General features: G+C 39.3%; 1 protein-coding gene across 1 annotated transcript in view; it reads right to left on the bottom strand.

Annotated features, from left to right (window-relative positions):
• Positions 1-5,346: 5,346 nt before the first annotated feature.
• The window catches only part of SLC9A7 (solute carrier family 9 member A7), a gene marked incomplete at its 5' end in the record, with an annotated part of 119,007 nt that continues 111,709 nt past the window's right edge, over positions 5,347-12,644 (bottom strand). Inside the window, 1 exon segment of the mRNA XM_027765626.1 lies at positions 5,347-11,582. Coding sequence (XP_027621427.1) covers positions 11,331-11,582 — 252 coding nt within the window.

Below are 12,644 nucleotides of genomic sequence, written 5' to 3'. Positions count from 1 at the left end.
TATAATTTATTACAGCCTACTTGTGTCAACATTCTACTACTTCCAGTGAAGTATAGAAGCTAGTATCCATTTAAGTTTCTTTATTCTGCCCTCTTTATAATTCTCTTAAATATTTTCTTTATGCATATGGAAAACCACAACATACAGTATAATTTTTGCCTCAGTGATCAAACATAATTTTGAACATTTAAGAAAATAGTCTATTAAATTTACTTTTAATTTTTATCCTGTTGTTCTTTCCTCGTTTGTGATAGTTCAGACTTCTTCCTTTTATCATCTTTTTCTGTTGGAAGAACTTCCTTTAGCAATACTTCTACAGTAATTTTATTGGCATCAGTTTCTCACAGTTATCCTTCATCTGAGAATGTCTTTATTTTATCTTCATTTCTGAAGGATATCATCATGGGATAAAGAAGTATGGACTTACAGTAATTTTCTTAGCACTTGAAAAATGTTGTGCCATGGCTTTCTGACCTTCATCCTTTCAAAAATGAAATCCATCAACATTCAAATTGTTATTCACCAAAAATAATATGCCATTTCTATCTATGCTTTCAAGAGTTTTCTTTGCCTTTATTTTTCTGAAGTTTGATGCTGCTGTGTCCTGGTGTGGATTTCCTTGGGTTTTTCTTCTTTGGAGTTAGTTCAGCTTCTTGAATCCATAGGTGTATGTCTGTGATCAAATCTGGGAAATGTTAAGCCATTTTTCTTCAAGTACAACCAGCCCCCCAATTTAGAATGGTTTGACAGATGACTTTTTTTTTACTTTCCAGTGGTACAAAAGTGATACATACTAAGTGGAAACTGTACTTTGAGTATCCATATAACCATTCCATTTTTCACTTTCAGTACAATAGTCAATAAATTGCATAATATATCCAATACTTTATTGTAAAGTACATTTTGTATTAGATCACTTTGACCAACTGCGTTCTATAAGTGTTCTGAGCATGTTTAAGGTAGACTAGACTATGCTATGATGTCCCACATGTTATATTAAATGCAGTTTTTAATTAACATCCTCAACTTGCAATGGGTTTATCAGGACATAGCCCCATTGTACCTCAAGTAGCATCTGTAATTTTTCAGTCCCACTCTCTTTCTAGAGCTCTGATGACATGAATAGTCGATTATTTATTGTAGTTCCACAGGTCTCTGAAGCTTTGCTCATCTTTTTTCATTCTGCTTTCTGCTGTTCTGATGGGTAATTTCTATTCCATTTTCAGATTTATTTATTCTTCTTATTATTTTTTTTGGAGAGGTTTTTGCTATGGGACGCGTGCGCTCACCAGACAGACGGAGAGAGACATAGAGACAGAAAGCGAGAAATCACCCCCCAGAGGGGATGGTCACGCCGCAATCCCTTCTCCTCCATTCTCCTCTTGGGATCTTGGGCACGCACGCACACGCACCCGGCGTGAGTTTTAAGCCACTGGGTCCAGGACGCAAACCGCGGTCGACTACGTGGGAGTCCAGCGACATAGCCATTACGCTAACTGCTGATTCCCAGATTCACTTATTCTTTACTCTGTCAATTTTGTTATTAAATCCATCTACTGAGGTTTTCTCATTTTTGTTACTGTTCTTTATACTTTTAAAATTTCCATTTGTCTCTTTTTAAGATATATTTCTTTTCTGAGAATTTCTATCTTTTTGTTTCAAGTGTGTTTGTAGTTGCTAGTTGAAGCATTTTTATAAGAGCTTCTTACAATTTTTTTCCTGAATTTTTAGTACACGTGTCATCTCAGTGTTATTATCTGTGAGTAGTCTTTCTCCTTCAAGTTGACATTTCCCTGGTTCTGGGTTTCAAAGTGCTCTCCTCATTGTATCCTGGACATTTGGAGTATTATGTTATGAATTTCTACATTTAATTTAAATCTTCTGTTTTGGGGTCGACAGGTGGCATGGTGGTTAAGGTGGCTAGACTCCCATGTGGCTGACTGCGGTTACAGTCCTGGACCTGGCAACTTGCTTTCTCACTTTCCTTTTCTCTCTTTGTCTCTCTCTGATCTTCACAAAAATAAAATTAAAAAATGACAATGAATAAAATTAAATAATTCTTTAAAAACCTTCAATTTTAGCAGGCTCTATTGACACTGCGTGGGTAGAGGAAGAAATGTACCACCTTTTTACTTCCAGATTGGGGTGGCAATCCAGAAGTTCTGGCTTCCCACTAGGCCTCTGCTAACAGGAGGATTTTTATTTTCTGTGGTGCTTGGTTTTTATATTTCTAGACTGATCTCTTCCCTGTCCTTTGGCTAGAGATAATAGGCTTTTCTTTTCTTTCTTTATTTCTTTCTCCTTCTTCTTCTTTTTATCATCTGTGACCTTTGGTGTCTTTTCTGTCCTGCTGGCTTCTTCAAGACCCATTCCAGGATATAGAGGCAACACAAGGAAAACCTGGAACCTCACTGCTGTGTTATACCTCAGTTACCAAGATTCCTAGTCAGTCTGTCTTCTTTCCATCCTTCAGAGTCTTATCATTGTTCTATATATCATATTTGGGATTTTAGTAAAACTTTGTGGGAGAAATATGGAGAAGTATATCTACTCTATCTTGTCTGGAATCAGAAGTCAGCCCATCTGAAAACAAGTTTTTATTAAATTAAAGTATGCAAAAAATTGACATGGTGGTTCTTTATGTAAATAACTCATACTAGCAGGATATTAAAGTGTTTTTAGAAAGTCTCCAAGGCATTTCCAAAGTTAACTTTTCCTTAAGGCTTAGTGTTAATCTTTATTGCACATATTTAATCACCTTTAAAGTATGTCTTTCCTAAAGTCTGCATCAATGAAAATGTCAAATTTTCTCACATCTAAGATCAGAGGAAGCATCACAAGAAGGCAGGAAACTGGTGAAAGAGCACGTACATACCCAGGGTCAGCTCACCATCCCCTATTCACATGCAAAGCAATGAGTTGAAAAGAAGAAAAAAGTGCAGGTTCCACAAAGGTAGAAAGCTGAACTTATTGCCTATATAACCGGTTTTATGGACCAGCTGAATGTTGTTGGTATGATTCATTTTGCAGACTTAACAGTGTACAAATGCTGATATACTTTGTATACAAATGATGGTTACATGGTTTGTACCTAAATGTACAGCTTCAATCCCAGATCCTCTCTTGACTCTACCCAGCAGGTCCCAGAATGCTCTGTTCTTAACAGGCACCACACAACCGCTGCATAAAGCATATCTATACTGACAGAGGTGCCCCCATTATTTTCCTAATTTTACTCTCACCAAACACTTCTTGGGTCACATTTTCTTCTGGTCTGTCTTCACAAATTACAAATGATAGATATTGATTCAGTATAGGCTTGAATAAGAAAGATTATAGGTTTCATACTTAAGAGGTCTTAGATCATCCAGGGCTCAACAGATTCTGTGTCTGTGTGGATTTCTGTGTTTTGAAGTTCAAACACTCTTTGTTCCTCCCCTTCCAGGTCAGTCACCGTGAACGGGGGCACTCAGCATGCAGCCCCAACACAGGAGGGGCAGCACCATGGAGGCAATCTATCACACTGTCAGAGGCTCAGGCTCAACTTGCTACCAACTGCTGTGCAAGTCTGCTGAGTAGGAATATAATATGCTCTTAAATAGCAACGGACACATTGGGTGAGATGAAGTTTCCAGGAAGGAAGTCACAATGCAGTGTGGATATTTTTTTCTTTTCTTTTTTTTCAGTGTGGATATTTATGGCCATAAAATAGGAAGTGTTTTGGTTCCCAGGCTGAACCTGCCTCTGCTGGAGCCATTTCAACAAGGCATCCTTGCAACAAAGAAGAGATGTGATTTGGTGCTGTTTCACATCAGCAGGTGTCTAGACAAAAACATCAATGTGAATAAGGGCCAAGTGCAGCCCTATCTCAATTGGATTACTCAATATTAAATGAAAGGTCTAGGAATTATGGTTTTAAACCTGGCTCATCCAGCTCCCCTACAGGTTGCTAACCCCTACCACCCAGAACCAACTCTTAAAAAGTAATTTTCTCTCTGGTGGAAGAATCTTAATGAACTGAAACAAGTGTTTGCCTTTAAGTCGTTCTGTCTGCACCAGTCAATGACCTGGTGGTTAAGGGAGCTGGATCCCACATGCCCAACTACACAGTTCAAGTCCCAACACTGGTGGCTTAAAAAATGTGCCATTTATGTGTATGTGTGCATAAATCCCAACAGGATGGAGAGACGGAGAAGGGACTGCAATGTAACCATGCCCCATTATGGAGTGCTTTCTTCTTCTCCCTTCATCTCTCTGTCGAATACATGCACCCTGTGACAAATTAAATGAATAAATAAATTGTTCTACCTGGTGTTTTTGTTTTTTTATTTCTTGAGGTGGTGATGAGAGAGAGGCAACCCCAACAGGATCTTCATACCATGATCCACTCCCAGCCAGCTGGGACCACAGGCACAAGCAGGTGTGCCTGGCATATATAGGGAGCTTTGGTATGCAAACCTGGGGCCTTCTCATGTGACCTCAACATAGCAGAGCACTATGTTACTGCTGTACCCCTACTGCTGGCTCTCCCTGGTGTTTCTATAATTACACTAGTAAATGACTGGAGTCACATTAATGACAAAATTTGTTTTGTTTCATTTTGTGGGGAAGCAGATTTTATGATGTATTTTAATTGCATATTTCAGGTAAAAGCTATTCCACATATAGAGGAATATGAAGACTATGAAACTGTATATGAATTCTAGAATTTTAGCAATTATCCAGTAAGAACGTAGGCACTAAGCTGCAATACCAAATCCACTCACCTCAGTCTTACAACTTGATATTGCCAACACTCAGTGATGCCTTATTCAGCATTCTGTCCTCAAACCCTGTTACAGACTGCTGCAGGCCAGGAGGAGTCACATGTAGAAGCCACATTTAAAATATTTCTTTTGACCCTAGGCATACTTAAAAAAAATCTCAAAAATCTGTTGCCACGAGTTTTATACCCTATTTTAAAACTGAATTTCTTCAAGCATCTAAATCAGGAGTTGGCAAAAACTTTTTCTGTAAAAGGTCTAGTAAATAGTTTATTCTTTATGAGCCATAAAATCTCTGTTGCAACTCCTCAGCTGTGCCGTAGCACAAAATCAGCCATAGGCAATATATGAATGAATAAACATAGTGGATACCTATAAAACTTTATTTACAAAAACAGTCCTGGGGCTGGATTTGGTTCAGGGGCCAGCTGTAGTTTGCTAACCCCAGGTCTAAATAAAACTGGAAAAGGATAGCTCTCAGAAAAGAACCTATCTATAAGGGAAGAAAAACAGACTAGGAACAAAATCATACGGCACCCTTCTAAAAGACCATACTTTAAAAATACAAAACAAGATTAGCTCAGCCAGTTAATCTTTTTATTTTGAGTTTTGTTAAAAAAAAAAAAAAAGCTTTGAGAAAATGTGTTAAATATCGGTAAAGGGCTGGAAAACATGTGGCCAGCTTTACAATAGCAATCTAAACATACACACAAAGGCAAACATTAAGTTAAATGTAAGGGAAAGTTAGCACTTTGGGGGCCTACCTGCAGTTTTCTTTATTGCACATAAAGGTTGCGGATAGTTCCAAGTCTTTACTTTTTCACAGTTATAACATACTTTAATGTCATTTAATATGTTTATAGAACATAGTACAATATTAATTTTATAAAACCACCAGTTTGCTACTGTTGAATGGAAGTAGAAGGCAAAATTCTCTCCAATCACAGTATGTAATAAGCTCTATAAAAAGTTCCCAGAAAGTCACATCATTCCTTGTTAAATTCATCCTATTCATTTTTTAAAAACTGCATTCCAACTATTAAATGAATCTTAGCAGTCTTCCCATTTAACCACTATAATGGACGTAGTAAAACTTCCCAAGTAAGAAGTAACAGATATATTTGATGTAAAAAATAAAAAGACAACGTAGGAGAAGCTGACTCTACTACGAAGTCACATTTGAATGAGTGATTTCAGTGGTAAATTCCAAATCCATACATAACACCTACACAACCAAAAAGCATTCCTCTGCTTCTTCAAGGCCCACAACTGGAATAATCACTACAAAAGTCAGCCCCAGATGTCAAATGTCCATGCAGTTAGTTATTCAGTTAACACCTGGATCCTAACTTAAAATGCTTTACACAGTACATGTCGAGTTCTTCATGTTGTTTCCAAGTCCTTTTCTGAGTTCCTCTGACATATACAGGCCAAAAGTTTTCCTCTGGCCAAGAGTTGAGACTCAACCATGATATTTGGAAATTCTGTTAACCCCTTTTAAAAGGTGGCCATCAGAATGAGAAGGTGACAGCTGCCATGTGCTCCCATCACTGCTTCAGATCTTCTCAAAAGGCAGCAAAATACAGAGACTTTCCTTCTCATCTTGGCCAGGCTCAGGTAGCACAAAGCTGGCTGCCCGTGCATTCCATATGGGCAATGGTTATAGTATACCCTGCTTAGAAAATAAAAGTAACATCCAAAACTTTGGTTTTTCTTTTTATAGTCTTTGATAGCACTGGATGACAAGACATATGTGTTAATCTTTCAAAATGTCTATGAAAATTGAAACTGGAAAAAAATAGTTTCTTTCTAGGTCTTGTTTTGAAAGGATTGTCCAACAGGTTACTTGCTTTTCCTAGTTGGACACTAGCATTAATTTCTACAGTATTTCCTCTTATGTTTTTGTTAGGTTTTAGAAAGGGGGAAGGTCTTTTCAGGTGTCAAAGTAGTGAAAGCAGCATTCAGATGCGTTGTTTCTCAACTACAGACAACTCTTGGCCACTAGCTTCCTCCTACTTACTGTATCAGAACACAGCAATGGACACTGGCGAGCCAGATTCATTTACAAAATAACAGAAGAGATCAGGACTCAGTGATACCATTATATCTGACAGACTCCTTCCTATACTATCTAATCTACAGAATCAGCATCAAAAGGCAGGTGAGAACCTTGTCAAGATCCTCACTTCTGAGGAAGTCCTATACTTACTGGATCAGCAAGTTGACTTGCTGGCAGCCCTCCTTCTGGATCATATTTTATAGCAGATGGTCAAATCAGCTTTCTGATAAACCTCTTAGAACTCACAATGGGTACAAGGTAGGTTTCCCAGTGGATGGTTTTCACCTCTGATGAGTTACTCCAACACCAAGCCGCTGTTCTTTCCCAAGGGCACTGATGGTATTTCCATATTTGGAAGTCACTTATCCACATTAAATAGCTGACATGATTACATTAACTTTCACTGCAGACAAAGAAAGGGAAATATGATGGGGCAGGGGTGGGAAGGGGGGCTTGACATGAAGCTGACCTCAGTTTTAAAAGGAACTGCTTATTCTTTGCCATGGACTGAAATGTTCATGGATAGCTGAGATAACATTTGCATGTTTTCTAAAGAGATTTCATTTGTCATCCAAACAGAGGACATTTTTTGGGTCTAAAGGACATAGCCCAAAGAGCTCCTTGCTATTTGTTTGATAAAACATTTGATGTCACAGTGTGATTTTTGGCTTCAAGGCATCAATGCTTCTTTGTCTGGTCACCCCAGTAAGTACCCTGGGTGAACAGAGTCCATATGTCCTCCCTGTGCTTATTTCCTATGAAGAAATGCAGCCTTATTTAAATTCCAAATTTCCTTTTCTAGGAGAGAAAGTTTAGGTTCCATGGAAGTTCTCCAAAAAGAGCATTAAAAGGAATGACAGACGTTTTTGTCTTCTGTCAGTGTTGTACTACAGTCAGCATCTCCTTAATACCCTGCCACCGACACAATCACAGCCAGGTAACAGCAAAGAAATCATAACCTTCTATTCTGCTCTGGCAGAAAATGGGCCCCTCTTTATTCTGAGAAATCCAATGTAGACTCAGGCACAGGAACAACTTAAGAGAAAGTCTAACTGAAAAGGGGACTATTAATTTAATTCCAGGTTAAACTGAGAAGATAGCTTCCCAGAAATCATGTCTGATTAGTCAGCAATTAAGACTACTCTCATTCCTCCAAGAATGGGAATGATGATGACAGGTTTTAAATTCTCCCCATACATATACTCAAGTCATCCTTCTCCTTGAAGGTGCCAATGTTTACAAAAACACGACCTTGTCTGTAATACTTTTTGAAGTATGTTTTGAGTTCAGCAAAGTTTAGCATGAAATTCTCGCAACTGTCCAGACTTGTATTATTGATCAAAACTCTGTTATACATGACTCACAATTTAACACAACCAAACCCTTAACTTGCTAGGCTATTCTTCTAAATAAGGTTCCAAATAGAACTTTGGCTCCTAAAGACTCTCAACCCTGGTATATTCAGAACTCCTGAGGTTCCAAAACAAAACATGGAGGCCAGGCCCCACCCAAAGCTACTGAATCTGAATCTCTGAAGGTAAGGTCCTTTGTAGCGATAAAAAAAATAAATAAAATAAAATAAAACACAAAAATAAAACAAAAAACTGGATAGGTAATCCTAATGCAAGCCAAGCTGATAACTTCTGCTCTAGAACATCCAGCTCTGCTAAACTGTCATCCCCCTAGCCTGGAACAGATATGTATAAGATGACTTGGATTTACTCTCAGGAGAACTTGGTTTGGGTGAATGCCCCATCACTTAGCAGCCCCAATTTGACTGGCAGCAAATAGTTGGCCTTGAGTTGGATGTGTTCCGGGCTCTGTGGTACCTTACTTTTTGCCATGCAGCATAGAAATAATGCTGATAGATGTAGAGCCATTTTGAGAATAGATTCACTTTCCTAGGAACCCTAAAGTCAGGGTTATTCTCCACATCTTGCAAACAAAAATTAGGACCAGTGACTTACTTCAGTCCACTGAATAAGAGCTCTAGTCAAATAATTACAACTCTAATTTTGGTCTTGGCAAATCTCCATTTATGTACATTTAAGTAGGTCAGAATAAAATATTTGTGATGAGGACTCTAAGGCCTTTTAGGGGAAAACAATAATCTGTGAATTGACCTAAAACTAAGATGGGAAACTCAGTGGTTATTTTTCTGCTCCAAGAGGTTTGCAATTTCTTATCTTCTGCAAGCTTCCTAGAAAACCAAAATTAAAACAAAATCTTGATGTTAATGAAAACAATAATGCATCCTACCTGACTGGCTCTTTAAGAACCATTCATCAGTGTTTTTCTGTTAATGTTTTCTCTCCAAAAGTAAGTAAATGACATAAGAGATATGCAAGGCTTTATAAAGACCCAACCAAAGAGCCAACCAGCCTTCCAGAAATCCAAAATAAACAAGAAAGCCTCATTTTAAAGTTGATAAGAACTCTTGGGCTGGTAGATCTGAGAACATACCGCACACCTTCAGCCTTCTGCCATGCCTGCAAGTTGCTGTCTGCATAACATGAAAAACTCCCTTCCAGGGGTTTCTAGGAAATCTCTTTCTCTGGCTATGTGGTGTGGGCCTTCTTAAGTCCTTCACAAGCCTAGTAACCCTGAGGCCTCATAGGTCCATTATTTAGCTTTTTTCCAAACTTACAAAAACCCATGGATGATCATAAAATCCAAATAGACTTTATACAGACAGGAAGAGGTGAATAAAAAGTCAGTTATTTTATACTGAACCGTATGATATTGCCATGTATGTTTTTTTTTTTTTAAAAAAAAAAGGTTGAATACCAGCAATTTCATATGGCTCAACCTAATGTTTCCTGATTGGCACAAGTGATTAGTTCAAACATAAGGTTGTGAAGCAATGTCTTCCTTAAAAATTAACCATTAAAAATGTGAGTTGAGCTAGGCATGGTGGCTCATGCCTGTAATCCCAGTTACTCAGAAGGCTGAGGCAGCAGAATTCCAAGTATAAGGCCAGCCAGGTAACATAGTGAGACCCTGTCTCAAAAAAAAAAAAAAAAAAGAGTTAAGATTAAGTGGCTAATTTAATTATGGGAATACTAGACTGAGACTTTGTCTTCCATAATAAAAAAAAAGTCCACGTTATGAAAGCACTTTTTAGAAGCTGAGTTGATAAAAATGCTAGCACTGAAGCATAGAGATACGGAGAAAAACTCAAAACTTTTTCTAAGTGTTCTCTTGTATTGGACCTACTACAGGTGTGGGCAGGTAGAAGAGCTCACTCAGAAAGAACCCAAACTCAAAACCTCAATTTAAAACCACACCTAGTTACCAAGCTGGTACAACAGCCTCTTCCTTTACCATGAAAATGACCCTTCTCTGCATGGCATTGAGCAGTGTAGACACCTAGACTCCTAATCTTACAGAAACAGAACCTTCTACTGAGTGGAATAATGCTTAATGGTCCACTGACTCACTGCTGATTGCTTATGTGACCATTGAAATCTCATGCATTCATCAGCAAGAAGTTTGGAATTATATTCAGTCTTAAAAGTACTACCTTGTATTTTCTTTGAAGCTAATTTTTTTTTTGCACTGAGCTTTCTTTCTATTTTACTATTGCCTCTTAGGTTTCTTGCTGCCTTTTATTCCCCCAAAACATCCCACACATTTGAGTGTTATTTCTAAACCCATAGTAGATACCTCAATCCTATTAATCATTTCCCAGGCTGTCAGCTCTTAGGATAGATCTCACAAGTTGAATGACTTCTGCAGTATCATTAGTTTCTAAATACCTCCTGCCCTCAGATTAATTAAAAAACCAACAGCATAACACTGTCAGCCTTTGGTTTTAAACACTGCAATAATATCTTCTTTATGGAGATTTCCAGAGAGGGAACTATCTTTCCCCCAGGCTGAAATGTTCATGGATATATTTCCTAATCTTCAGCCTCAAAGAAACACAGGTAGTATAAAAGGCCAGGGATCCTGAAATGACATTGCAGTCACCCAGCCTTCCTTGCCAGAGCTCCCACTCAGATTGCTCTCTCATATTTTCTGTCCTGTTTAACACCAGTTTCCCACAAAATCTTTGAGAGCCAACCTCAATTGCTTTCCTTTGAGATCTTTCTTCTAGCTCATCTCCTTAACTTGATGTTTCTACAGCCAGCTCAACTTGCACTGCTATGTGCTGAGATGAAGCCTCTCATGGGAGGAATCCCCAACACCTGCTCCACCTTATTCAGATACTGCAGGTGAATGAAGTAAGAGACCATTAAAGCATGCTTATTTTGTGTGTTTAACTCTGAAACAGCGCACTACTATGTGAAAAAGTGGGACTAGGTCTGCATTTGTCTTCATTTAGAGACACTGTAGCCTCACCATCTGTATTGGGTTAAATTTTAGGTGTCAAGATAGTTTCAGATCCCAATAAAATAGAAGCATTAATTCAGTTCAGTCCAAGCCCCATCTCAAACATAAGGGGGCTTGCAGCCAGCCTCACCCCACTGGGGGCCTCCCCCATTTCTCTGGGTTTGTGGGGAAGGTCATGCGTTATCCTCCAGAGGGAACACCAGACGTGTGCCCCGGCTCGAGATCTTCTGGTCTCCCATTCCCAGGTCTCGATCCAACACTTCCTCAGAGCTGCTCTTTGTTCTCCGACCACCCTCAAGACTCGTGGAGGCTGTGTGGGAGCCTGAGGAGCCATTGGCAGTCACTGTACTGTCCCCATAGGTCAAGGTAAGGTCACCTTCAGTCAGGATGAAATCCGAGTCTTCCTCTCTCAGCGGCTCTTGGTTCTGAAAAGTATAACCAACAGTGACAACAAAAATGAGAGACTGCTAATTCCTGTACTGGAGTAACCCTATGCCCACAATTCATCTGAAAACTACTGACTATGAAACTCACCTTCCCTGAGCTTCTAGTATGGTAACTGCCTATAATCTGTAGGGTACTATTCAATGCAAGGGACTGTTGGTGGAACTGAGACTTTGAATACCAAAAAGCAGGTCTGATTTCAGATGTCTGAAGGCTCAGGGTTAGTGAAGAAGGGAAGAAAGGGAGACTAGCCTGGATTTTCATCTTCCCAAACCATGAAGAAAAGAAGGGGTACAATCACTGGGCAAGTGCTGCAGATAGGTTCCAGGCACTCTTCTCTAGGCAGGCCTCCTGGGTGGACCTCCTGGCCTGCCCAAACCATCCTATACTCACCTGGTCTACATTTGAACTACTCTTTGTCCTAATTAGTAGTTGAGGGAAGGGGACAAACCATAATTATTATCTCCTCCCTCTTTCCCGTCTGCTGTCCCCACAACAAAACCCTACTGAGAAGCCCTCCTCCTCTCTACATCCTTAGGAGGAGAAGCGAAGGACAGAGGAGAATACCTTTTATTGAGTATCTATTTTTTTAAGTTGATGTATTTGCTCCATGAGCAAAAGAGACACATAGATATAGACAGTACCTTCTAACAGGGTCCCAACACCACTATTAGCTTCATCCAGCCCTGGATTATGTGCACATTTGTGCCCAATGCACTCAGAGAGACCTTTAGACTTGCAACAGAAACCTTCCCATACGAATTGGGCTGGCAGAATGTGAGATTTATGCTGTGCCACTGCCTGGCTCCCTATTGTAAATCTCTGATATTCTCACCAGGATTTTCATACAAGTTCTCATTTGATCCTGACCCCTCCCCCTGTGATGGGGTACAGACACTTTTTATTGTGAGGTTTTTTACTTACGGCATGTGTGCCCCAGTAAGAGGGAAAGTGAGAAATCCCCCCTAGGGGCAATGGCCACACTGCAATTCCTTCTCCTCCCAGAATTTTGGGCACTCACACACAGGCACCCGGTGTGAGTT

This window comes from Tupaia chinensis, unplaced genomic scaffold (assembly GCF_000334495.1).
Source record: "Tupaia chinensis unplaced genomic scaffold, TupChi_1.0 Scaffold138988_1, whole genome shotgun sequence".
Classification (NCBI taxonomy): domain Eukaryota; kingdom Metazoa; phylum Chordata; class Mammalia; order Scandentia; family Tupaiidae; genus Tupaia; species Tupaia belangeri.
This window is presented reverse-complemented; position numbering and strand designations above follow the sequence as displayed.